Source organism: Pelophylax lessonae, assembly GCF_965119305.1.
Source record: "Pelophylax lessonae genome assembly, chromosome: 2".
NCBI lineage: Eukaryota > Metazoa > Chordata > Amphibia > Anura > Ranidae > Pelophylax > Pelophylax lessonae.
Genome location: NC_138769.1, coordinates 319,689,116 through 319,715,713, shown reverse-complemented (window position 1 = coordinate 319,715,713; position 26,598 = coordinate 319,689,116). Strand labels below are relative to the sequence as shown.

The window sequence follows — 26,598 nt, the reverse complement described above, 5'->3', positions numbered from 1 at the left end:
ATTAAAACTGACATCCTATAGCAGGGAGAGAGGGTATACCCCCTGGACCTGCCCATAGGCATAGCCGGAACTTTTTTTTCTGCCCAGTGTCCTACTCCTGTAGGGGACAGTATAACCCTACTGTTATGAAGAACAGAGACTGCATCCGTCAATGAACGATAGAGAAAAGTTAATTTTCTCCTGTACGGCACAATTAGGATAAGTATTTATTTGCTGTCGGACTCAACTTAATATGTCCCATAAACAGGGTAGGAAAGTAGGTGCAATCACTCCAGCGGGGTTCTGGACAGCAGTAAGGACACAATGGGGGCTTACCCTTTCATACTCTATACATAACTAAAAATATAACCAATTTTGAATGGAGATGTCCTTTACGTAACAGTATTGTTCTAGCCCGCTGTAGCACCAACTATATTGTGGCTTTTAGTAAAGAGGCATAACAGAGCAGGCTTTATTACCATGCCTCAAAATTACAGGAAAACTTTTATTACATTCTTTGCCACCATTACCTCTTACAATGTGATAATTTTTTAAAATACAAGTGGCAAGAAAAGTGTTCACTACACAAAAGTTAAAAATATTTTATTAAATGATGATTTTTTTTTTTTTTTAAGGTCTTATGTACATATGAGAGTTCTGTGCTTCGGTCATTCAACCTTGGCGTCGCATGGCCCAAGTGCATGTAACATTAAGCTTTATTCATAATACAACTTTGACACAGTAAACAAGCAAAACAACAAGCAGCCACAGAGTGTAACCCTGGGTCAGGACACTTTGATTTCCAGTGTTACTCTGGAGAAATGTTATGTCCTCCAAAATGCACTGATAATTTACAGTGAAGAGATAAAGTATTTGACATCCTTACAGCTGAAATTAAGGGTCATGCCCAGGTTTACTTTCACTTTCTCATATACGGAACAAAATAAGCGTCGGGCTGAGCAGCACTCATCTATTTACAGGCAGCTTTAGATTTTATGCATGAATACAAAGCTTCCTCCGACTGGCTGAGCTGGAGAAGCAGGCTGATGACATCACAATCTCTGACTCAGCCAGTCAAGAAAAGCTTTGTATTTTCTGACAGAATACAAAGCTGCCTATAAATGGTCAAGTACCCCCCAGCCTGAAGCTATTTTGTTTGGAGTATAAGACAGGAAGGTCTCGTCTCACACTTTGAAAACAGTGCTGCATACAGTATGTGGCTGCAGGCGCAAGTTAGTGAAGGAAATAGTTTGTTTGGGCCCAGCTATTTAAAGTGAAAGTAAACCTGGACATCAGCTATAAAGCAGAACTGAACTCAAAAAGCAAAGATTTGCTAATGCCATACAAATAATTTAGAAAATGTACCATTTGTCTTGAATTCCCCCTGAAAACAGCAGTGCACTTCCTGGTATGCGAGGGTGGCTAGGCACTTCTGTGCCTGCAACCTTATAGCTGTATATCTGCAGTGTGAGATTACAGTCCTGCTTCCATCTGATTTATAGTCTCAGGAGATTTGAAGTGAGATTTGTTGATATTACTACTGTGCTGCTAAAGTTGGTCAGTGGGCTGAACAGAAAAAAAAAAAATGAACAGATTTCTCCATCCCCTTAAGCGAGGTGGATGAAGGAATCCCTCTCGATAAGACATTGTATTCTGACAGCGGGTCTCTCCGCTAAACCTGCAAATTATGATCTAACTATATGGCCAGGTTTACTGTTTTCCTTGCTGGAGGCTCTGACATGTGCAAGCATAAGTCCTGACTACCAAGATGGCCGCTTCTTTACAGAGGCAGAGTACAGAACAAGGCATTGTAAGTTAGTAATGGTAAAAGGGACATTTAAAGGGCAGTAGGCAATACTAATAACTAGTTATTTTCCATTGCCTGTCATTTTTTGGCCACAGCTTTCAAAGTTCAGTCCCTCTGAAAAAAAAGGGTCCCCTATACTTACCCAACACCTGCTCCAGGATCACAAACAGCCAATCAGTGGTTCTACCTGAACACACGGTCTATGGTGACAGTGCTCAAGGGACCCCCCACCTGAAGCTAAAAAATTAAATCTCCTGCTGGGCTTGGAGGTTGGGAGAATAAAGAAACAATTTTGTAACAGGTTAGTGATGACTAGGAAGGGGCGGTGGTTAGGAAAAAGGGCATACTTAATGGGAGACTTTTGGTCTGTTTTGACAGAAAAGGAAGACCTGCAAATATTAAAGTGGCTCTAAACCCTAAACATGTTTTACCTTAAAGCATAACTCCACTTTTGTTGAGAGAAAAAAAAAAAAAAAACATTCCCCTCTGGGTGATCTATGTACATTACAAGACTAACTTTGTTGCAGATTCCTACCTTTTGTTATTCTGAAGAAATCACTGTTTGTTCCTCTGTGTGGAGTGAGTCTAATGGGAGTGGTTTCGTAGTTATCAATTAGCTGTGCAGTTGCAGAGCACTAATGAGGAAATCTGCTGGGCCTGCACCCCTTTATACATATTCCTAGTGCCAGTCCCCAAAAATTAAATTTTTATTCCAGGGGATGCTTCAGATCTGACTTATTATATATTAGGCAGACTTCTGGGAAAATTTGTGAGCCAATCGCACAAGCAGGAAATGTTTCTGGGGTGTGTTCAGAGAACTCCTCCAGGTAGCCATAATGCATTGCATTTTCAGAAAATTACAGCAGCTGCCGATTGAAAAGGAAAGGTAATTATTAACATACAATTATACTACAACTTGTGTCGCAATTGTATACGCTATATTTTTTCTTTATTTGCTATTTTTTTCCCCACCAAAGTGGAGTTACCCTTTAATGCATTCCTTGCATTAAGGTAAAAATGTTTAGGCATCAGAATTGTATCCCTTTGAGGGGTATTGTATATACCCGTTACCCCCCTTATACTTACCTAAGCTCTCATTCGATCCAGCACTCTGCAAGTCTGTAGCTCTTCTCTCCCCTCACTCCTTGGTCTCAGGCTTTGCTGAGGGAGCAGGAGCCATTGGCTCTTATTGCTGTCAATCAAAGTCAGTGATGAGGGAGCAGGGGCGGGGCCGAGTCCCGCTGTGTGTCAAACGCAGCAGCGGGGATCTGGATTAAGCCTGCATGAGTGCCCCCATGGGAAGAGGCTTCCTATTGGGGGCACTAACCAGAGAGGAGGAGCCAGAAACGCCATCAAGGGAACCTAAATAAAGAGGTTCAGGGCCATTCTGTGTAATTAGTTTGTATAGAGCAGGTAAGCATAGACATGTTAAAAAAAAAAAAAAAATGGATTTTTGTAAAATCTTACCGTAAAATCCTTTTCTCTTAAGTTCATTGACAGACGCAGTCCTCTTGATTAATATCAAATCGGGTTATACTGCCCTCTACAGGAGTAGGACACTAGGCAGAAGGAAAACGTTCTGGCCACACCTTAGGGGCAGTCCCAGAGGGTATATCCTCTCTCTCCCTGCTACAGGATGTTAGTTATGTCACAAAGCAGTGTCAGAGAATTTAACCCAACCCAACTCAAAAGTAGAGGGGCGGGTACTGTGTCTGTCAATGAGCTTAAGAGAAAAGGATTTTACGGTAAGATTTTACAAAAATCCATTTTTCTCTGTCGCTCATTGACAGACGCAGTCCTCTTGATTAATATCAAATCGGGACGTCCCAAAGCAGTGCCACAAATGAGGGGTGGGATAACAGAAATCAAAATCCAATCTAGAAGGCCCAACCGGTGCAGACTAGAAGTCTTAAAGGCTCATCAAACCAAAGGATGAGACTCAACTAAAAATTCAACAGAAAAAAACCCTTGAGGTAGACCAATGGTCTCCTCAAATTACAGCCTGCAGAACCTTGCGGCCAAAAGAGGCATCCGCCGATGCCATCACATCAACGTTATAAAATTTTGTAAAGGTATGAACCGACGACCAGGTAGCCGCCTTGCAAACCTGGACCACTGACGCCTGATGGCAGAAGGCCCAGGAAGCACTAAGCGCCCGAGTGGAGTGCGCCTTAACAGGGAACGGAGGATTCGACCCTTAATAGAATAAGCCTGTACCACCGTCTGCCTGATCCATTTGGAGATAGTCGCAGCAGATGCAGGCAACCCCTTTTTGGGGTCATCCGTGATCACAAAAAGTGAATCCGTCTTACGAAACGAGTCCGTAGTTTTCAAGTATACCCTGATTGCCCGAACCACATCCAAGGAATGTAACGCAAATTCCCAAGGATGACTGGGCTTAGGACACAGGGAAGGCAATACAATGTCCTCATTCAGATGAAACTCTGAAACGACTTTAGGAAGGAAGGATGGCGTCCAGTGGGACTATGTCGCGGCCGACCCAGCGCGGAGCTAGGGCCTGCACGCGCTTGTAGGCTGACTGGGGTGACCACTGGATCTTAACATCCAGCCCGTCGCCCAGTTTCAGCATACTTGCTTGAAGATCTCACAGAAACAACTGGAGAAAACAGCTGCCTAAAAAAAGTTTTTCTAAAGAAATCTTGCCAGGACCAAAGATCCCAGCAAGGAACTTAGGTCCTTACTCCTAACTAGACAGAAAAAAACTAACATCCTGTAGCAGGGAGAGAGAGGATATACCCTCTGGGACTGCCCCTAAGGTGTGGCCAGAACGTTTTCCTTCTAGTTTTCCTCCTAGTGTCCTACTCCTGTAGAGGGCAGTATAACCCGATTTGATATTAATCAAGAGGACTGCGTCTGTCAATGAGCGACAGAGAAAATCCTTTATCACTTTAAGCAAATACCAACATATCAAGGTAAAGCTTTTGGACTTCAAGTTAACTGCTCATGATCAGCAGGATTGTTTGAACCAGGAGTTGATCTTCCAAATAGTTTTTTGATTTTGACAATACATTTTGAAGACAATATTGTAAAAATACTGGCTTTAGAATTTACCAGTTAAACCAGTTGAGAGGTTTATTAGACAACAGAAATAGCAACAAGAGAATATGCACTAATACAGCAGGAGAGTTTTTTTTTTTGTTTATAAAGTACTAGAAAGCATCCCGTCATGAAAAGTTTGAAGATGATTACTGTAAGATTTTCAGAACACCAGAAAAAAGGTAAATTTTACAAATGCCATCTGCTTTATCTGTTAGCACTCTACAGATTCCATAACAAAATTTGTACATCACTTCTTTGGCCAATAGACCTTTGATCTTCAGGAATATTGGGTATATCCTGCATCATAAACAGGGGTTCTCAGATCACCAGGTTTAGTGACCTGAAGCACTACATTTTACAGGGGCGGGGGTGTATTTTTCACTACATGAGGTAAACATGAAAGTTACATTCGGTTAGCATTTTCTACCAGCACCCATAAATATCTGCAAAGGATATCTGTTTAGAAGCATTTCCCAAATCCTACAAAAAAAAATAAAGCTTTATTTGTGCGACACAGGATCCGAGTGAAGTATGACTACACTTCCTATGTAAAAAAAAAAAAAGCTAAAATTGTTTGCATTATAAAAGATTTTGAGAGCACATGTTGCAGAGTCTATATAGGATTAAAAATCAATATTGCCTATGTTGCATGATTAAAAAAAAAAAAAAAAAAAAAAAAAGAAGAGTAAAATAGCCCAAACTACCACTATCCGTCAGAATGCACACACACAATGGCAAGTGTTATTATACTCCACTTTTTTTTTTTTTTTTGAGGATGCATCTTCATTTGTAATTCTCATTTATAGGGCTGGCGTAGAGATTTATTAAATCCACCCTAAAATGCACATTCATCGCACAAGGAAAAGATATTCAAATCTGTTACAATGACATACTTTTGAAGTGTCAGCTGTATGTTATTTCCACCAACAAGATGTAAGGACATGAGCTGGTTATATAATGCGGTTTCTTTTTATGAAAATAAATCATCATACAGTGCGTAAGTTCCATTAGCAAAAGGGGTCTTAACACAGTGAATCTCCAGTGTTAAAATTGTTGCTGGTAGTTTACATTATGGTTTGATATTTCTTTACCTGAAAGAACATTTTTCTTTGTATTCCAGCTTTTTTTTTTTTTTTTGATTAAAAGATCAGTATTTTTAATCTCAAGGTCTATTTCACATATTCTTTGTGCTTAAATTGTAGCCAAGTGTTGGCTGCCTGCCAAAACAGTTCCTTGAATAAAGCAACATGCGGTTCAAGCACAGTGAGCCCTTAGGTGTGTGAATACACCAAGTCTGCATTGTGTGCGTAAACACAAATACTATGTATTGGAATGTTTGTGGAGTTGCTTTGTAACAGCACAAAGCAAAAAAACCTATTGAAAACTCAGAACTCTAATATGTCACAGATGAAACAGTGTCCCTTTACTGTCACAGACAGCAGGTCTTCAGACAGCCCTGAGATAGTGCTGCAAGGAGATGAGGGCAGATGTGAATTGATTTATAGAAGCACAACAACCACTTTAGATAAAATATATCTATGCTTTGTTTCAATAATTGTACACTTTTCTTTAGAGCATTAGCCCCTTGCAGTCTCCTGCAACTGTACTAGAAATAATGGCATATCAAACATGCCATGCTGAGTCCACATGGGCAGGAGTAACACAGCTTTATATGGTCAGGGTAAATATGGTGTTACACAGTTTTTGAAAGCTGGTAGTGGCTAACAGCCATCATCACAAGTCACCAAGTACAGGAGAACGATTGTGGCAAGTGGAACACCCTGCTAGAGAGTGGTGGACGGAAGTTTCTTGACACGTCGCTGTGCGAGGATGGATGATTTGATTGGTTGCAGCTGTGGAGTTGGCTTAGAGCTGTTTAAGGCAGAGTATGTGGCAGCCATAGCTCCCTGCAATGTAAAACCATATACATTCATTGAAAAATGTAGTGAGAAACATGGAGATATGGTAAGAGACAACAGTAAATGAGTAAAACAAATCAGAAATAAATACATACAAATTGGTTACAGTTCAATCAAAATGATATGGCTCTAGTGCAAATAAGAAACACTGGGCATCTGTCAGTAATTAAGCTCAGTACACACTTACTATTAACAAGGAACTATGTTACAAATAAAATAATACAATTAAGCAATGGTTTACTTTCCACTTTATTTTTATCATTTTGGAAGGGTTAAAGAATAAGTTCACTTTAAAAATATTAATATATGCACATTTTTTTGCAGGTTAAAATAAATAGTTTTTTTTTTTTTTTTACTTACCGTAAAATCAATTTCTCTGATGTTCATTGACGGACACAGCTTCAGATCTTCATCAGGCCCAGATAGTCCAGCTTTGTGGACGGAACTAGGGCAGAATGAATGATGCGGCCAGGCAGGCGGGGAGGGGGGGGGGGGCTGTTTTTAAACTTGTTGATAGCGAGCAAGGGGAGAAGATCCCCCACTCGTTGTCACAATGGGGGATCAAGGGAGGGGTGTGGAGGTCAGTACTACAGTAACATGTTATACCCAAAATATTGGTTTAACAAGTAACATGTTACGAAATGTGAACTTATTTAAAACCTTTAAAGTTTTTGCTTAGTTTTGTACCTGTGTTCCACTGAGGAGATTTTGTCTTTTTGATATACTGTCCCTATAGATAACACAGGACAGCCGAACTTCCGCAGAGTTTGTATTGTGAGCTCCAGGTTTTCCACCAGAGCAGGAGGAGAATGCACTCGCAGAAGGAGAGCGTCCAAGTAGCCCAGTACCACGATCCCCCGCTGGCGTAGCAAAGCTAGCACCGGGACTAACACTTTTGTGAAGACCCGAGGAGCAGAGGCAAGACCAAAGGGTAACGCCACAAACGGATAATGCTCCTCTCCCACGGCAAAGTGGAGGAAGTGCTGGTGACTGGCACATATTGGAATGTGAAGGTAAGCATCCTTGATGTCGTTAGAGGCGAGGAAATCCCCCACGACGCAGGGATGCCGCCACCGTATGCACTTTGCCTTCCTTCCTGGGAACTGTAAACTGGTTTGAGTTAAAGCCCTGAAAACGTTCCAAAGTCAGGACCGGGACAATCACCCCTTGATGTAACAGGTCTTGTACCGCCCCAAACAGACCCTGTAAGCGGTCCGGGGACAGGCGCAAGTTGGAAGGAAAGAACCTTGCCAGGGGACAAGAGCGAAACTCGATCTTGTAGCCGGACCGAATTACTTTGTGGACCCACTTGTCTTGCACCAGCAAAGTCCATGGTTCTGGACGTCCCCCTACCTCTGACATGGATGAGGGTGCACCTTCATGTTGAAGGAGCCTAGTTCACGGGTCTGGAGAAGCCCGCTCTGGGCTTACCAGACCAGGTTCGTTTGGATCCTCCAGAGGCGGCCCTGAAAGGCTTCGAGCCCTTGTCAGTCGACCCCGAGGGATGAAAAAACGCATGAGCCAAAAAGGAAGGCCCACATCTATGACAAGGTTCCTTGCCCTTAGAATCCTGCGGAAGAAAGGTACTCTTCCCCACCTGTAAGACCTTTTATGATGTCATCCAGGGTAGCTCCAAACAGGCGATCTCCTTGAAAGGGAAGATCAGTCAAGAGCTTTTTTAGAAGTCTTGTCCACAGACCAGCATTTGAGCCAAAAGACAAACCGAAGGACCACTGCCAAAATAGAGAGCCAAGGCCACTAGGGGAGCCACATCCAAAGATGCATCACCTTTAAACTGCAACCCCTTGACCAGCTGGTCCCCAAGTTCAGCAAAGGCAGGGGGGACCTGTTCTCCCTCCAGGTCATGGCATAAACGTTTAGCCCACTCAGTCAGTTTGTGACACCAGGACAATGGTGAATACCGGCCTCAATGCCGAACCAGCCAGAGAGTACATATTGTGGGCCACAGCCTCCACCTTCCTGTCAGCTGGATACTTAACGAGTTATTTTTTTGAGAAAAAAATGTTTCCCTCTGGGTGATCTCTGTACATTGCAAGGATTTCAACAAACTTTGTTGCAGATTCCTACCTTTTGTTTTTCTGAAGAAATCACTGTTTGTTCCTCTGTGCTGAGTGGATCAAATGGGAGTGGTTTTATAATTATCTGTCAGCTGCAGGGCTCTAATGTGGAAATCTGCTGGGCCTGCATCCCTTTAGACGTATTCTAATCGGGAGTATCTCACCAAAAATGACATTTTTGTTGCAGGAGATGCCACAAATCTGACTTGTATCTTAGGCAGACTTTTGGCAAAATTTGTGAGCCAATCAAACAAGAAGTAAATTATGTTTCTGGGGTGTGGTCAGTACACATTCTGTGTACAGAACAGCTTCAAGTAGCCATATTGCACTGCATTTTTTAAGAAATTTACAACAGCTGCAGATTGAAAAGGAAATTTTTAACATTTAAATACAATAGGATTTGTGTCACAATTGTATACGCTATATTTTTTCTTTATTTGTTAATTTTTTCCCCACAAAAGTGGAGTTACCCTTTATAGGCCAGGGACTCTTCAACTGGAATCGTGGTTGCCTTGTTCAATCTGGAAACTGGAGGGTCCACCACGGGTGCAACAGTCCACTTCTTAAGGAGGGACTTCTCATAGGGACTCCATGGGGACGCTTGGATCATCCCCACTCTTTAGCGACAAGTCCTTAACTCCTGACTAGGCAGAAAAGAAACTGAGTGCCTATAGCTAAAAGAGGGCGTATACCCCCTGGGACTGCCCATGGCATTTTTTTCTGGCTAGTGTCCTAATTCTGTAGGGGGCAGTATAACCCAACAGTTATGAAGATCTGGAGTTGTGTCTGTCAATGAACGAAAAAGAAATGTGCATTTACTATTTTTTTTTTTTTTATAGGAGCCTGGAAAGAATTGCACCCGTGATCAGCAGATCGCAGGTGCCATGCAGGACTCCTACACACTGTCAGTGTAAGCGGTCTACCTGTACAGGCAGACAGTTTCACACTGACAAAGAATCAATGAACTACAAGAGTGCTCAACAGCAACCTGGAAGTTGATTGAGAACTACAAGCCAACAGCCACAAAAGCGGTCAGTACTTTTCACATTCACAGAATTCTGTGAATGAATGACGCGGCCAGGCGGGCGGGGGGGTTGTTTTTAAACTTGTGACAGCAAGCAAGGGGAGAAGATCGCCCACTCTCTGTCACAATGGGGGATCAGAGAAGGGGTGTGGAGGTCAGTACTACAGTAACAGGTTATACCCAAAATATTGGTTTAACAAGTAACATGTTACGAAAGGTGAACTTATTTAAAACCTTTAAAGTTTTTTTTTTCTTAGTTTTGTACCTGTGTTCCACTGAGGAAATTATGTCTTTTTCACATACTGTTCCCATAGATAACACAGGACACAACAGGAAATCCTCTCTTACTGCAGCAAATATGCCTAATGAAAGCTTGCCCCTCTGTGCCTGTTTTGTTGACAACTTAAAATGTTTTAGGTTTCCTTACTTTCCGTCTTGGTGTCAATGGTGGTCTGGACAAATACAGGGGTGAATCTCCCCAGTGGTGACCCAGGCGGCAATAAAAACTTGACAGGGATGCTAAACCCTTACTGCTATGTAAAACTAAAGATTTTGGTGTTCGATACACTTTAATGAGGTAAAGTGACATGACATGAAATACAGTATGAACAAAGCATATCTGTCCATAGTGTTTAGCGGTGTCAATCCAGAGAAGATAACTAAGTGTGTTTTCTAATTGTTGCCTCGTTCTGCGATTGCCAGGAGTCGATTTTGACAAGTATTTTTACTGACACAAAGATAAATAGGTGGCAAGGGAGGGCGCTCCAGCACACAGACTGTGATTGACAGCCTCTGCTCTGTTCCTTTATGCTGTTGTCATGTTATAAGCTTACTTTTACTTATTAGCTGGGAATGGAATAGTGAAACAAGATGATACTCACCTTTACCAACTGTGCATCTTGCCGGTTAAGTTGGCTCTGAGGTAGTAAGTCTCGTTTTGTGATCCATTCATGGTGCATAACTTGACGGGCAGTGAGTCGGCGGTGGGGATCTACATGCAGCATACGCGAAACCAAGTCCTGTGGGAGGACCAGTGCATTGTTATAGTATACAATCTTATACAATGTTTACAAATATGTGCAAAATTGAATATACATGTAGCAGATTTGCAAAGAAAGGAGTGTTTAGACCAGTCACTCTCAACAATTTACTGCCTGGCACAGCCTAGCAGCTTTATATGTGCATATTTTTATTGATTAAAGTAAATGCAAAATCATAAAGGACAACTTTAGTAAAGGATAGGTTTGCATTGCTAGCCTTAAGGCCCCTTTTACACGGATCGGATCCGGTTTTTCTCAGCAGAGGATCTATCTGCTGATCCCTTGTTGAGATGAGTGAAGCAGCCGGATGACAGGTCTGTGTCCGCTGTGCTTATGCAGAGTGGACATGGACACAGCCTGCTCCGCTCTATGGGCAATTAGATGTAAATAGACTAGATGTCAGATGGAGGTGAATGGATCCCCTTCTGTTTGTTTTTTACAAGATTGGATCGGAGGTAGCTGGGTGTAAACAAACACAAGTCCATTCACATCTGACTGCCCATAGAGGAGAATGGAGGGTCTAAACGACTCAGTCTGGAAAATGGACAGATGGCCCTGATCAGACCCCTTATAGGAAAGGGTGCTAACATAAGCATCCTAGATCCATGGATACCACTATTACAGTGCTTGGAGATTCCCAAATATCTTCCCCTAGGTACACATTTAACACTTTGATTGCCCCCGGTGTTAACCCCTTCCCTGCCAGTGTCATTATTACAGTAAAAGTGCATATTTTTAGCACTGATTACTGTAGTAATGTCACGGATGGAATGATGGAAAGAAACTGCATATATACTGTACATATCTTAAATAATGCTCAGTGAGGGATTATCAATGGTCTAAAGAGTTAGCAAAAAAGTGTCTGCGAATAGTTTCACTGTGCTTATAACTGGCCTCAATTATGTTCCCTTGTTTTATGTAGGAGACGTTGAGAACACAGTACACAACCAGGTTATATCAAATCTTAGCCATCTGGGAAGCACTCAGCCATCACAGAATTGAAACCCCCTGTTCTCAATTCCTTAAGGCTCCATTCACACCTGGGCGTTTTTGAGTGTTTTTCAGCTCCAAAAACGCTCAAAAAAAACGTTCCAAAATGCCCAACAAGTAAAACCCCATTCATTTAAAAGGCCCCTGTTCACATCTGAGCGTTTTGCAAAATGCCTGTAGCTGAAAAAAAGTACATGAGCTTCTTTTTGGGCTGATTACCAGCGTTTTTGATAGATGTCAATGAAAAACGCCTGAAAAAAACGTCTGAAAATCGCGGTAAAAATACGCTCAAGTGTGAATGCAGCCTAAATGTCTGTGTGCAAGGCCTAAAGTCATACTAAACCCTAACCCTCTAGAATGGAACTATCCAAGGTTTCTATGTTTATCCCCTAGCTCTGTGTTGCTGACATCTGACCTAAACTAGTTAGCATGTTTAACATGTCTAAAAATGACAGATATATTCTGATCCCTAGTTTTAATCCAGATCTTTTGAGGTTTTTGAGTATGACCCAACAGACATGTGCAAAATATTCTCCCCTTTTTTTTTTTAATTAAAGTTAGTGAATGGAAGGTATATGAATACATTGGCATTTTGTGCTGATGACAGTGGGACCTGGAATTTTCATATTTTACAGACAGGAAAGCTAAGAATGGTCACTTTATTGCAGTATTTTAAGCTACAAAACAGTACAGGATTGTAAAATGCCAAAAGAAAGAATGCCCTGCATCAAGCGCCTAAAACAACCTCCTGGGAAATCCACTGCTCTGTGAGCAGGTCTCAGGAGTTCGTCTGGCTTGAGTCCCCGCCCTTAGAGGGGGGAAAACATGTCAGAGGAGTGTGGCCTTAGAGCAGGGACTGTGTCAACAGAATGCTAAATAAAACAAAAAGTACAGCATTGCTACAAATGTGCCTTTCAACTTGCTTTCTTTGAGACACTGAAGAAGGTGAAGCACCATCAAAATTAGTGAATGCGAAAATGGGAAAAAAAAGTCAGGAGAAGGATTGCAAAGTCATGTGACCGGCCAATTCTCCATGCTCTCTGCAGGATTATGCAGAAAATATGGATAAATCCTAAAATGCAAGTAATGTGTGGCGTGAACATTAAGTCTTTGCTGGAGACTGGGCATTGATATCTGCTCTCCTTTATAACTCAGGCCTTTAGTAAAGACAATCCACAAGTTTCAACCAGTTCCGAAATTATAAGTTCTAATTTTGTTGACCTAGGAGGCGGCAAATCAAAGAAACTATGATGTGACTGCCAATGTATCCTCAAAATAGGATAAAATGACAATTTGGTAATCTGATTCACTGCATACATCACTCCACTGGTGAAGCCCCCTCATTCTATATTTCTAATATGAAAGACACCAAATCAAACAGCTGGCTATCTCCTCCTCTATGGCCAGAGAATTTCATAATCCAATGGATATATTGAGATTAAACTCTTTAAATGCACTGTACCTTTGCAGAATTTGACACAGTGTTCCAGTTACCCCCTTTCAAGGTAAACTTTCCACTGCCAATCCGTGCCAATATCTCGTCTGGTGTGTCTTCTGGGCCGTTGGCAAATGGTGTATATCTGCAGGCAATAAGTTAGACTACAATCACTTCTACCTATGTCATCATTATATTGGATAATTCCACACAAATCAGACTACATGGGATTTAAAGAAATCAGTTTGTCCTATCTTTGCCACTTTCAATCTAAGTGTATTATTGCTTCTCTATGAAAGCACAGAAAGGCATGAAAACACAGCAACAAAATATATTAATGTATTATGCAAGCACACAGGAGTTAACTTATGTTCCTAGCTTTTTACAAGATCTCATGGGTGTGGAGAGCAGATGTCACTTTTCTTCGCCAGAAAAGCAGCTTGCAGATTGAATGACCTGCCGTACATTGCCATGATGCATGTATGTGCATTTACCCTGCCAACATGGTATAGAGGAGAATTCCCAGGCTCCAAATGTCACATCCTTCATCATATCCTTGCCTCTTCAATACCTAGGAATAGATTTTAATAAAATGAATCAGTTCATTCAAGAAATCAGAGTGAAGTCACAAAGGATATGCATACTTGGTTCTAGTTCAATAACATAAAACGTATTAACCCTTTCTCTGCCAAGGCCATGCCTACTATTTTACACTTTGGGTGGCCAGACTATTTTTCGTGTGTCCCATTTTAAGCTTTTCATTTAAAGTTTTGAAAGTTAGTAAAAGTCCTCCACAGGCCTGTAAAAATAAAAAAGGTGGTGCTACTGATGTTGTACTCCTCAAAAGTTTATCAAAGCAAGGAAAATACTGTAAATAAGCAGCTTAAAATGATCGTAAAGTCATTTTTTTTAAAATTAAAGAACATGTTATACTTACCTGCACTGTGCAAGTGTGCAGTGGTTTTGCACAGAGTAACCTGGATCCTCGGCTTCCCAGGTCTCTTAGCTCCTGGCACCTCCCTCCTGTCGAGTGCCCCCACAGCAAGCAGCTTGCTATTTGGGGGGGACTGAGCTGAGCTGCAGCTCCGTGTGTCCATTAAGACACAAAGCTGCAGTTTGGCCCTGCCCCATCTCTCTCCTGATTGGCTAACTGACTGACAGCAGCGGGAGCCAATAACACTGCTGCTGTGTGTGAGCCAATCAGAAGGGAGAGTCCAGGACAGCCGATGGCATCTTGGACATCGCTGGATAGAGATGGGACTCAGGTAAGTATTAGGGGGGCTGAGGGGGCCTGCTACACAAAGAAGGCTTTTTATCTGAATGCATAGAATGCATTCAGATAAAAAAAAACCTTCTGACTTTATAACCGCTTTAAGCAAAAAAACCTTTAGGCTGACTTTACACATGCAGTAATTGATGGACAATCCACAGTGTAGTGAAATGTGGTACCATTCATTTTTATTGGCACCCCAATGCACCTTGCCGGCACACCTCAACGCATGAGCGTTTTAGTGCACAACAATGCATAGATGGAAACCACCTGTGTATTGCGGTTAGCTGCACTGGAAAAAACGGAACGGAAAAAAAAAACAGAAAAAATTCCTTTCTCTGAGTCCTCCAACAGTCGCCGCCCATTCATACAGTCTTCACCAATGGGGTATTGACTTCCTCTCCTTAGGAGTAGCTAGGCAAAAGACTTGTTAAAACAAAAGCATTTACATAGACACACCCAGGGGGGCTGTCCCACTGGTCCAATACCCCCCCCTGCAATAGCCATCAACTCAGTTTGGTAGCAAGCAGTTAAGTGTATAAGAACCCCAAAAGAGGGGCGGCGACTGTCGGAGGACTCCGAGAAAGGAATTTTACGGTAAGATTTTATAAAAATTCAGTTTTCTCTTACGTCCTCCGACAGTTGCCGCCCACTCATACAGTCTTCACCAATGGGGATGTCCCAAAGCAGTGTAGACATGAGGGTTGGGAAACGCAACTGTCAGAAAAGGCAACGCAGTACCCACATCAGAGAAAGGAACCTTACATGAACAGCAAGGTAACCTTCTGGGTAACAAAAAGGCTCAACAGGAGCAACAACCCAGGAAAGCAAATAACCAAGGGGATAAACAACCCCAACAGCCAGGGACCCGCAACAAAACCAGGGTCCCCTACGGTACTGCCGCACAGAGAACTTTGCGGCCAAAGGAGGCATCAGCTGATGCCAGAACATCAATTCTTTTGAATTTTGAAAAAGTGTGCACCGACGACCAAGTCGCAGCTTTGCACACCTAGGCCACCGAAGCCTGATGCCGGAGGGCCCAGGACGTACTCCCCGACCTGGTAGAGTCCGCCATGACAGGGAAGGGTGGTACCCGTTCCTTCAACGAATAGGCCTGAACAATTGTCTGTCTGATCCATTTTGAAATGGTCGCCGCAGACGTAGCCATACCCTTCCGAGGTCCCTCAGGAAGGACAAAGAGAATCCGATTTTCGAAAGGATTCAGTCGACGACAGGTAAACCCTGATCGTCCTGACAACATCCAAAGAATGCAACGCAATCTCTTTAGGATGCTTAGGATTCGCACAGAGCGAAGGTAAGAATGTCCTCATTGAGGTGAAAATCCGAAACCACCTTTGGAAGAAAGGACGGGTTAGGTCGCAAGACCACCTTATCCCTATGAACCACCAGGTAAGGGGAGCGGCAAGACAACGCTGCCAACTCCGACACTCTGCGAGCAGAAGTGATCGCTACCAGAAAGGCAACCTTTTTAGATAGAGGTAATGAAATTTCCCTGATGTTCTCAAACGGGGAACGTTGTAATATGGACAGAACCAAGGTCAAGTCCCATGGAGGCAGAGGCTGCCTTCTTGAAGGGACCAAGTGACTCACACCTTGAATGAAGGTGCGAATCAAAGAATTAGACGCCACAGGGCGCTGAAAAAGAACAGCCAGTGCAGAAACCTGGCCCTTAATCGTAGCCAATGCAAGGCGCTGGTTCACACCAGATTGGAGGAAAGCCAACACTCTCGCCGCCGAGTATGAACGAGGAGAGAAACCCCTGGACTCACACCAGGCAAAATAAGCTTTCCAGGTTCGATAATAAATCTTACCAGACAAGGCTTTTCTAGCCTTGATTAAAGTAGGAATGACCTCTGAGGAGAGACCCCTGTCTCTCAGGATCTGGCTTTCAACAGCCATGCCGTTAAAGCCAGCGACTGTAAAATAGGATGGAAGATCGGACCCTGAGACAGCAGATCTTCCCGCATTGGCAGCCGCCATGGAGGCTCGACGGCCAGGTGAACGATGTCCGCATACCAGGACCGGCGTGGCCAGTCCGGCGCCACCACAATCACCAGTGTTTGTTCCGAGGCCAACCTGCGAAGGAACCTGGACAACAACTGAATCAGAGTAAAGGCATAGATCAGACCACCAGCGCATCCGAGGCATCTGCCAAAGGATCGTGCGTTCTTGCCATGAACCTTTCCACCTTGTGGTTTAGCCGAGACGTGAACAGATCCACATCCGGGGATCCCCACTTCGCACACAGCATCTGAAATACCTCCGGGTGAAGGGACCGTTCCCCCTGGTCCAGGGTCTGGCAGCTCAGATAATCTGCCTGCCAATTCTCCACACCCGGAATGTGAACTGCCGATATCGCCGGGACATGAGTCTCGGCCCAAGACAGAATACTGGTCACTTCCTGGGTCGTCCGGGCACTTCTGGTGCCCCCTTGGTGGTTGATGTATGCCACCGCAGTGGCATTGTCCGTCTGCACCCGTACAGGACGGCCCTGAAGACGATCCGACCAATGGAGCAGGCACAGCCTGATCGCTCTCAATTCCAATATGTTTATCGGAAGGGAGGATTCCTCCTCCGACCAAGTGCCCTGGGCAGATAGGTTGCCCAGGACGCCACCCCAGCCTGACAGGCTGGCATCCGTGGTAATCACCGTCCATAGTAACGGCCGGAAGGATTTCCCTTCCAACACAGCCGGGGACTGAAGCCACCACAAGAAAACCATTCTGGTTTGGCGGCTCAAAGACACTCTCACGTCCAAGGACTGAGGTAGTCTGTCCCATCTGGCCAGGATCTCCGCTTGGAGAGACCACGTGTGAAACTGTGCAAATGGTATCGCCTCGAAGGCCGATACCATCAACCCCAGGGACCGCATACAGGTCCTGAGTGACGAGGATTAGTTGTCCCTAAGGGACCTGACCTCGGACTGTAGGGTCCGGAGCTTGTCCTCCAGCAAGAACACCTTTGCTTGAGCAGAGTCCAGAACCATTCCCAAATACGGGAGACGAACCGAAGGAGACAAGGTTGGCTTCTGAACGTTGATCGTCCAACCGAACTCCTGGAGCGTCTGGACCGTAGTGGACAGATGGTGCAGCAGGCCCAGACTGGCACTCGATCTTAACAGGAGATCGTCCAGATAACCCAAGACGGCAATGCCCTGTGCCCGCAACAGTCTCAGAACAGGCGCCAACACTTTGGTAAAGACCCTTGGAGCCGAAGCGAGACCGAAAGGTAACGCCACGAATTGATAGTGTTCCTCCGCGATAGCGAATCGGAGGTACCTCTGATGACCCTCGAATATGGGGATGTGAATGTACGCATCCTTCAGGTCGATAAGAGGCCAGGAATTCTCCCTCAGAGAGGCCACCACTGAGCGGAGCGATTCCATGCGGAACTTTCGAACGTGTACAAAGCGGTTCAGAGCTTTCAAGTCCAGAATCGGACGCACTTTGCCCTCCTTTCTGGGCACAGTGAACAGATTAGAGTAAAACCCCCGAAACCTGTCCCGATGAGGCACCGGGACGATTACCCCCTGAGCGAGGAGATCCTGCACCGCTTACAGCAGGTCTTGTAACCGCCCTGGGGTCAAATGAAGATTTGAGGGAAAGAATCTGTCTGCCGGCCGTGAAAGAAATTCGATCTTGTACCCTGATCGAACGATTTCCTGAACCCACCTGTCCTGAACTCTGAGCAGCCAAGGTTGGAGGAAACCGCGCAAAAGTCCTCCCACCCCTGAAATGGGTGAGGGCGCCCCTTCAGGCAGAGGCGGACTGAGCCGCCGCACCAGCTTGGCCGCATTTTTTTTTGCCGGCCCAGGGCTTTCTCTGGCCACCCTGGCCCTTGGAGGGTTTGCCCTTGTACTGTGACTTGAAGGCACGAAAGGACCCCTGATTAGGTTTAGAGGCGGGACTCTGCTTGCCGCGGAAAAACTTGCCCTTAGGATTCTGGGGCAGCAGAGTGCTCTTGCCCCCAGTGATACCCTTAACCAATTTAACCAGGGATTCTCCAAAAAGCCAAAAAGGCGAGACCCCGCATAGGGAATGTCAGCCACCGCCTTTCTAGATTTCTGGTCAGCCGACCAGCTCTTCAACCATATCAGCCGACGGTTAAGCACCGCAACACTGGACAGGGGCCTCATTTAAGGCCGCATCGCACAAATACATGACCCCTTGATAAATCTGGTTCACCATCTCCACGGTAGTGGGGGAGGGGGGGCAGAATCAGCTACGAGTGTGCGTCTGAGCACCTTGGTCCAGTCTGCCACAGCCTGTGCTGCCATGACAGAGGCGAAAATAGGCTTGAGCATGGAACCCGCCAACACATAGGTGTGGCGGGCAAGTGATTCCAGCCTCCTATCCGTAGGATCCCTAAATACTGGAGAATCTTCGGTAGGAACCAGAGTAGCCTTGTTCAATCTGGCTACAGTTTGATCCACTTGAGGAGCCACACACCAGCGTGCAACCATAGTAGACGCAAAAGGATTGAGAAGTTGAAACCTTTTAGGCACCGTGAAGGTGTTTCAAATTGCGCCATTGTTCATTCACAGTGTGATGAAACTCAGCGGGGCAGGGAAAAACCTGAGCCATCTTGCGGGTTCTGTGTGTACCAAAAGATGACACAATGCCCGAAGGATTGGGCTCATCCTCTAAATGTAGTGTTTCTTTAATGGCAGAAATCAGCGCGTCCATAGCTGCGCGTTCCTCCGGCGTCCCAGGGGGGGAATCATCCACCCCTGTAACCTCCACCTCCCCCTCAGACTCTAGCGGGTCCTGAGAAGAGCGAGACCCTGAAAGGGGCACACTACCTACAGCAACCATGTCACATTCAGAATCAGAAGAAAAAGAAATCCTAGGCCTTTTTCTAGCAGCACGTTCAGACATTAGCACATCCATTTTGGACACCAAAGTTGCCACAACAGCAGCCAAATTAGTCAGAGTAGAGGATTCAGAAGAACTTAAACCCCTACCAAGGCTGGAGGGAATTTTTGATGTCCTGGGATTCCATTGCAAAAATTTTTTTTTTTTTCAAGGTACTGGCCCTTTAAGTGCGCCGCGAAGTGCGCAGCACACCGCTACAATGACTGTGGAACACAGACCCCCCGCAGGGACAAACTGAAGCCAGGAAGATTGCACAATGGAGGAAAAGAAAAGACAGCAGGACAGAGCCCCACAAGTGTGTTACCAGCTCTTTCGGTCGCTCCTGAGTAAAGGAAGGAAGTGATGTCACCGCAGAGACTGAACAGAGGCTGCAGGCTAAGGAAACATGGATGCCTATGCAAAGCATGGGAGGCTTCGGCAAAATGGCCGCCGACATGTGCTCGGAACGATCGTTGCCACACACAAGATGGCGTCGCAAGGCGCCAAAATACACTACACACAATGCTGTATAAGCGCCCACAGTGAAGCCAGACATGCTGCCCACACCTAAAAATGCGGACCGGCGGTTTTAACCCCGCAGCGGTCGCCACACGAGTCTAACTCCTAGCACCTTAGTGACACAGGAGAGGAATCTCCCAAACCCCACACAGCGCTGGCTGTGAGAGAAAATCCCCCCGCAGGGACTGGGATCAGGGAGCCCAAAACGCACAGACATAGGGGACACCACAGACACAGAGGACTGCCGACCCCAGACAGAGTATACTTACCTAAACCCGATGGCGTGGGGTGCCTCATATCAAACGGAAAACCGCCCACCCTCAGATGGCAGGGGAGTGCCGCCAGCCAAAAACGCAGGACACCAGGAGTGCACGGACGAACCGTGCATGTGTCCGGTGAGGTAACCACCTCACAAGGCTGCATCCCTGAGGACAGGGATGGGTCGTTTGTGAGGCCAGGGCGAACACATAGCCTGCGAAATGCTCGATGGCGGGCTGGGATTCCATCTGATCCTCTGTCCTGGATAACCAGGACGACCAGTCCGATTCCCAGCTCCGCAAACGCCATCTTCATCCGAAGATCCGACTAACTAAAAGCTGACAAAAAAAACAGCTAGTAATGCAAAGAAAAAATTACATTTTCAGAAAATAAAAACCAAAAATTAGAAGAAGGCTGAGACTGTGGCCCCAGCACAGGGAAGCCTGACTACTCCTGAACTAGGCAGAAGACAAACTGAGTTGGGATGGCTATTGCAGGGGGGGTATTGGACCAGTGGGACAGCCCCCATGGGTGTGTCTATGTAAATGCTTTTGTTTTAACAAGTCTTTTGCCTAGCTACTCCTAAGGAGAGGAAGTCAATACTCCATTGGTGAAGACTGTATGAGTGGGCGGCGACTGTCGGAGGACGTAAGAGAAAAGAAGATTGTGGTTTGTGCATTGTGGTTTGCTGGTACTCTGTTCAAATGGAATGAGTTGCCTTAGCACAATGCACATTGATGCACAAACATTACCACATATTTTAGAGATAATGTCACTTTGCCTATTCAGGGAAAAAGGAATATGTCTGAAAAGGCCCCTCTGACCCATTCATAATTTCAGTAACCCCCCATTGCTCCTTCCATCACAGCCCCTGCAATAATACCAGTTGAATAATGTCAAAGCCTAGAGGGAACGTCACTCCACTGTCATATGACAGTACTCAGTCCTAGTGGGGAGGGACTGCTGGAGAGGTAAGTATCAGTGCGTTCGGGATGGGGGCTTTTAACAGGCACTGTCACTTTGCCATGAATGGCACCCTTTCACTTGTGTGGGTAAACAAAACATGTGGTTGAGCTGTGTGTTTGCTGCTCCCCCTTAAGCTGCAAAAAAAACAGGTCCTGGTTCCCACTCTTCTGGAGGGTGCACCTGTCATGGCTGTGATACTTTGCAGGTGCAGTGTTGTTGGTGCAGGTTTTTAGTGGTTATAATAGGTGACAAGGAGGCAATATAACACCTCCTTACTGCCTATTAAACTTTACCTTGAAAAGCAATCCCCCACAGGCAAAGGATGATTCCAGTGTAAGCAAGCTCTAATACAGTAGTGAGCAGTGTACTTGCACTGCAGTGCTGTGGTGCACTGTGAAGAAGAAAAAAAAAAAAAAAGATAATGCAAGTTTTTACCTGCATTATGGAGTGTTGGCAGCTCATTCAAAATGAATAGACTTTCACGATGCAATGTGCTTTGCCACTTGTGTGTTAAAGCACCACAGAATTCCAAATGTGTACATCCAGACTAACAATTTTCCTACACTTTGAATGCGTTTGAGGATAAGTAAAATTTGTATTGCAAAAGTTGTATACATGTAAATCATACTGTACAATGTGTGTTGGTGTGGTGTTAATGGTTTTTCTTTTTTAATACCATTATTTTTTTAAATTAAAATGACAAACATATTATACTTACCTGCTGTGTGCAATAGCACAGGAGGCTCCCAAACCTCCGCTTCTGCGGTCCCCATGTGGTGCTCTAAGCTCCTCCCCTTCTCCAAGTGCCCCCATAACAAGCCCCTTGCTATGCGGGCACTCATGCTGGCTTAATCCTGAGTTGGCTGTGTGCGTCCACTTACACTTGGCTGTGTGAGCCAATGACTCATGGCGGAGAGCAGCAGGAGCCACTTACTCCCGCTGCTCTTAGCCATGCTACTAAATGCAGAAAGAATGCAAAAACGGGGTTGGCAGCGGGAACAGTGATTTGAGAGCTGTGTCAGATAAGTGTTTGGGGGGACAAACCGTGGAAGTTTTTTTTTTACCTTAATGCATAGAAATGCATTAAGCTAGAACACATTCTGCCTTTAGGTTTAGCTAAAAAATGTTTTTAGCCCTACAGCTTTGTTGACCTAACTGACCAGTGATTAAGCATGTACTATCTTGTGCAGGAAGCTGGATCCTGTATAAATCTTAACTGCCGCAATACCCTTTTTCTGTCTGAGAACTTCCATTGTGCCAGGAGTTAATAACTTTGGGTCTCCAAGCTAACTTCAATAGAACTTCTTGATGATTACCCAAGCCCCCTCCTAACATCTCAGCATTTGCTGATCTAGCCAAATGTTGATCTGATAGCTTTAGAATCTGTCAGTTTATTTTTTTCCTCTCAGTGTCCCATTGAGGAGATTTTTCTCATTTCCTGTCTTGTTAACAAAACAAAGTGAAAGGAAATGTTCCTAAAAAAAAAAAAAGGAAATATGCTCTTAGACAGTTGTCACCAGATTAAATGTCACTATTGAAAGATTTCCATTCATCTTGATTGGGGATGCTACAATATTGAATTTCCTATCACTTTCTGCCCAGCTAAGAAAGTCCACAAAAAAGAGTGAATCTCCCCAGTGGGGACGCAGAAAACAAAACAAAAAAAAAATCTGACAGCGGTTTTGGTTTTGGCAAAGGAATGTAAAAAAAGAAAAAAAAAAGTTTAAATGTTTAATGCATAATGTCATACAAAGAATGCAAATATTTAATACCTATTGCACCGTAACATTCTGTGTAGAAGGGCTCTTTCACACAGTGTGTCCGTCAAACGGACTCAGTTTTTCTCAGCGGGGGATCGATCCGCCGATCCCCCGCTGAGCAGGAGAATGACAGCTGTTCTCCACACTGTGTGCGGAGACACAGCTGTCAGAGCCCCATACATATCTATAGGGGAATCGGATGGGAACGGACCGTCGGTCCGTTCTCATCCGATCCTATCTGATCCGATCAGTTGGACGGATGGAAAATAGGGTTTCCATCCGCCCAGATTTGACGGATTGGATCGGGTGTCAGCGGACATGTCTCCGCTGACATCCGATGCCCCATAGAGATGCATGGGGGGACCCTTCAGATCCGCCAAAAAAAAACGGACAGTCCTGTGTGAAAGGGGCCTAAAGGCTCTTTCACACTTGTAGTCCGTCAAACGGACTCCGCTTTTCTCAGCGTGGGCTCGATCCGCCAATCCCCCGCTGAGCAGAAGGATGACAGCTGTGTCTCCGCGCTGTGTGCGGAGACACAGGTGTCAGTTCCCCATGCATCTCTATGGGGGGGAAATCGGATGGGAACGGACTAGGGTTTCCATCGGTCCAGATTTGACGGATTGGATCGGGTCGGATGTCAGCGGACATATCTCCGCTGACATCCGATGCCCCATAGGAATGCATTGGAGGACCGTTCAGATCCGCCTGTGTGAAACGGGCCTAAACCTTTCATTACTGAAGCAAATAAAAACAAATAATTTCAGTCTTGGTTATATCAGCCAGCTAAAGAATTTTTTTTTGTTTTGATGCATTCAGTGACTCTGTAAACAAAGGAGTGCTCTAATAAAAAAAAAAAAAAAAAAAGCGTGCACATTAGCTCCATGCAAAAGTTAAACAAACAGCTAGAAAAAAAAAAAGCGCTTTTTTCTCAGTTTAGATAAACTGATGGTTAGAGCAACAATTTATTTCCTGTTCTCATTAGGCAATGCCAGACTAACTCACAATCACTCCTTCCATACAGATGTTATTCTGAGCATTCAATGTTGCAACACAGAAGGTGAAGGTGCAAGAGGAAGTGAAGAGCATGGCTAGAGAGATCCAGTGTCTTAAAGAGATTTGAGGCTTTTACAGTCTCTAAGTTTCATCCAGCTGATGTACTGGCCTTTGTATTGACATCCAGGCATTCACTACTATTACACATGTTAAGTCAATAAACCCTTATTTTACTTGTTTTCATGTTGTATCACATTATGGGGATCATTCTTGCTTTGTATTATTTATAAACTGTATATTAATTTAAAAAAATAATCTTTCGACTCTGCTTCTGATTTATTCTAAAAATTAAGTGTATCATTTTTATGATAAGGTGGTTTCTTACTCGCCAAAGTGGAAAAAACATTATTTCAGATATTAGAATATTGTGTTACCTTCTATTTTAATATTAAATGTTTGTACTTTGGTTTGTTACCCTGCTTTTCCCTCTGTGTGTTAAACTAGTCCCTACCTAGTTAGACACTCAGCCTTTCCATGCTCCAAGTAAGCTTCAGTTTCATCTTTGTCCAGTAAAGAGATACTTTTAAAGAGTCTGAAGACTTTGCTCCTAAAAGTTTTCACTTTTAAGAAAAACCCAGAAAATGTCATAACCCATCAGTCTGGAATAAACTACATTGGGTTTCTCTCTTTTTCAGTTGAAACTGCCCATGGATTTTGTTGAGTTTGCAAGCTGCCATACTTGTTCACACAGACTGCCTCAGGAGGTATGTCTTTTGCATAGTTTTAGCAACACTTTAAAGACAGCAAATGCCGTTAAGAATATCTTAGCAAAGTATTTTTCGGCTTTTAAACTGGCCATACCAAAAATATATTTTAGAAAATGTTGAAAAGTCTCCATGCCTGCTAAACATTAAGACATGTAAGGGGAAATAAAAGTGGCACTTGACTATGGCTACTCCTCCTTAGCATGTGAAAACCGAAAAGGCCTGAATTAGAAAAAAATCTGCTCCAACAATGCAATAGATGTTCCACTATTTTGTGGTAGGAACACTAAACGGTCAGTGTGCATGATGTAGTGAAGAGGCATGGCACAGACAGTTGCCTTCATGCTATCTGGAATATGACTGCATTTCATTTCTTCTCCCCTAGCCTGTAAAGAGATGGCACATTTTGTATTTTTTTTTTTTTTAGGGAATGAGTACTTTTTTCCAGTGGTACCCACCCCAACTTCCTTGTTCCTTGCCTAGGTCCCCACAACCTCCAGTACTTGTAGCTGCTGACTTTAAAATGTCCCATTCCCAGGCAAAGTTCCTCTTTAAAGTGCTACTAAAGCTAAAAATTTATTTTTACCTTATTACATTATTTGCGTTCGGGGGAAAAGAAAAAAAAAAAAAATTTATCGCTCTCTATCCTCCCCCCTTTCTCTGTGTGAAGGGGAAGAGAGGAGATCTGGCACTGTGCACAACTGCATGTCTTCTCCCCTCTTTTCCTCTTTATACAGGCACTTGGGCAGCAGCAGGAGCCATTGGTTGTGAATAAAATGTAGTAAAGAGGAAGTGGGGGCGGTGACACAGCTTGGGAGCGAGCAGACACTGTGTGTCTCCATAGCAGGAGGAGCCAAGCTTGCCAGTGGGGGACCCAAGAAGAGGAGTATTGGGGCCGCTCTGTGCAATAACATTGCACAGAGCAGGCGAGTATAACATGTTTGGTATTTTAACTTAAAAAAAAATTTACTTTAGTAACACAAACTTCTTTAGAACTGGCTTCATCTTTAAAAGTTTACAAACATAGGATACATTTTAAAATTTTCAGTATTTTTCTTTAACCACCTAAAATAAATACCAATCCAGAAATTCTATCTATGTACCTCTGGAGCCACAAAGTTGGCTGTGTAACAAGGAGTCATTAGTAATCCATTTTCTGCCCGCAGCTGTTTTGCAAACCCAAAATCGCAAATTCGTATGGACTCTGGATTTCCAGACTCGTCAACATATAGAATATTACTCGGCTTTAGATCTCTGTGAACAACCTGTAATATAGAAAACAATATCGCACTGTGATCTAACAAGAGGACTTAGTGTACATTTACCAACTTCAAAGAAAGACATGGGTTTGTGGACTGTGTGTAGGACTTACGCCTTGTGAGTGCAGATATTCCACAGTCTTGCACATTGTAAGGAGAACCGCACAGGCCTCTCTCTCAGAGAAAAATTTCTGACGTAAAATCCGGTCTAACAGTTCCCCACCTCTCATAAGGTCGGTCACGAGGTAGACAGAATTACCTTCTTCATATACCTGTTAGAGATTGTATACAAGTACCAGATTATGAAATAAACAATGGTCCCAGCTGGTGTAAAACAAACCGATACTTTATTACATTATAGTCAAGCATGGCACTTACATCCTTTAGCGTGATAATGTTTGGATGCTGACCGTATCGACGAAGAATCTCTATTTCTTCCGCTGGATCCCTCTTGGACTTGTCAATTATCTGCAACAAGGAGACCATAAATAGAGGAATAAACATATATGAAGGAGAGATTAGAGATCTCACTTCCTATAGGGACATAGATCGCAATAAAAACCCCAAACAGGCTCTGACCCTTCCCAAATCTATCAAAAATAA

General features: G+C 44.1%; 1 protein-coding gene across 5 annotated transcripts in view; it reads right to left on the bottom strand.

The window, feature by feature from the left end:
- Window positions 1-5,411: 5,411 nt before the first annotated feature.
- RPS6KA1 (ribosomal protein S6 kinase A1) overlaps window positions 5,412-26,598 on the bottom strand; it is a 261,494-nt gene continuing 240,307 nt past the window's right edge. For 4 of the 5 annotated variants that reach the window (XM_082246058.1, XM_082246059.1, XM_082246060.1 and 1 more), the window contains 7 exons: window positions 26,374-26,463; window positions 26,109-26,267; window positions 25,840-26,001; window positions 13,827-13,903; window positions 13,360-13,477; window positions 10,749-10,886; window positions 5,412-6,753 (listed from right to left, as the gene is read on the bottom strand). In XM_082246058.1, coding sequence (XP_082102184.1) covers window positions 6,631-6,753; window positions 10,749-10,886; window positions 13,360-13,477; window positions 13,827-13,903; window positions 25,840-26,001; window positions 26,109-26,267; window positions 26,374-26,463 — 867 coding nt within the window. In that variant the 3' untranslated portion in view covers window positions 5,412-6,630. The remainder of the gene's footprint in view (window positions 6,754-10,748; window positions 10,887-13,359; window positions 13,478-13,826; window positions 13,904-25,839; window positions 26,002-26,108; window positions 26,268-26,373; window positions 26,464-26,598) is intronic. The other variant, XM_082246061.1, reaches the window with a different exon arrangement.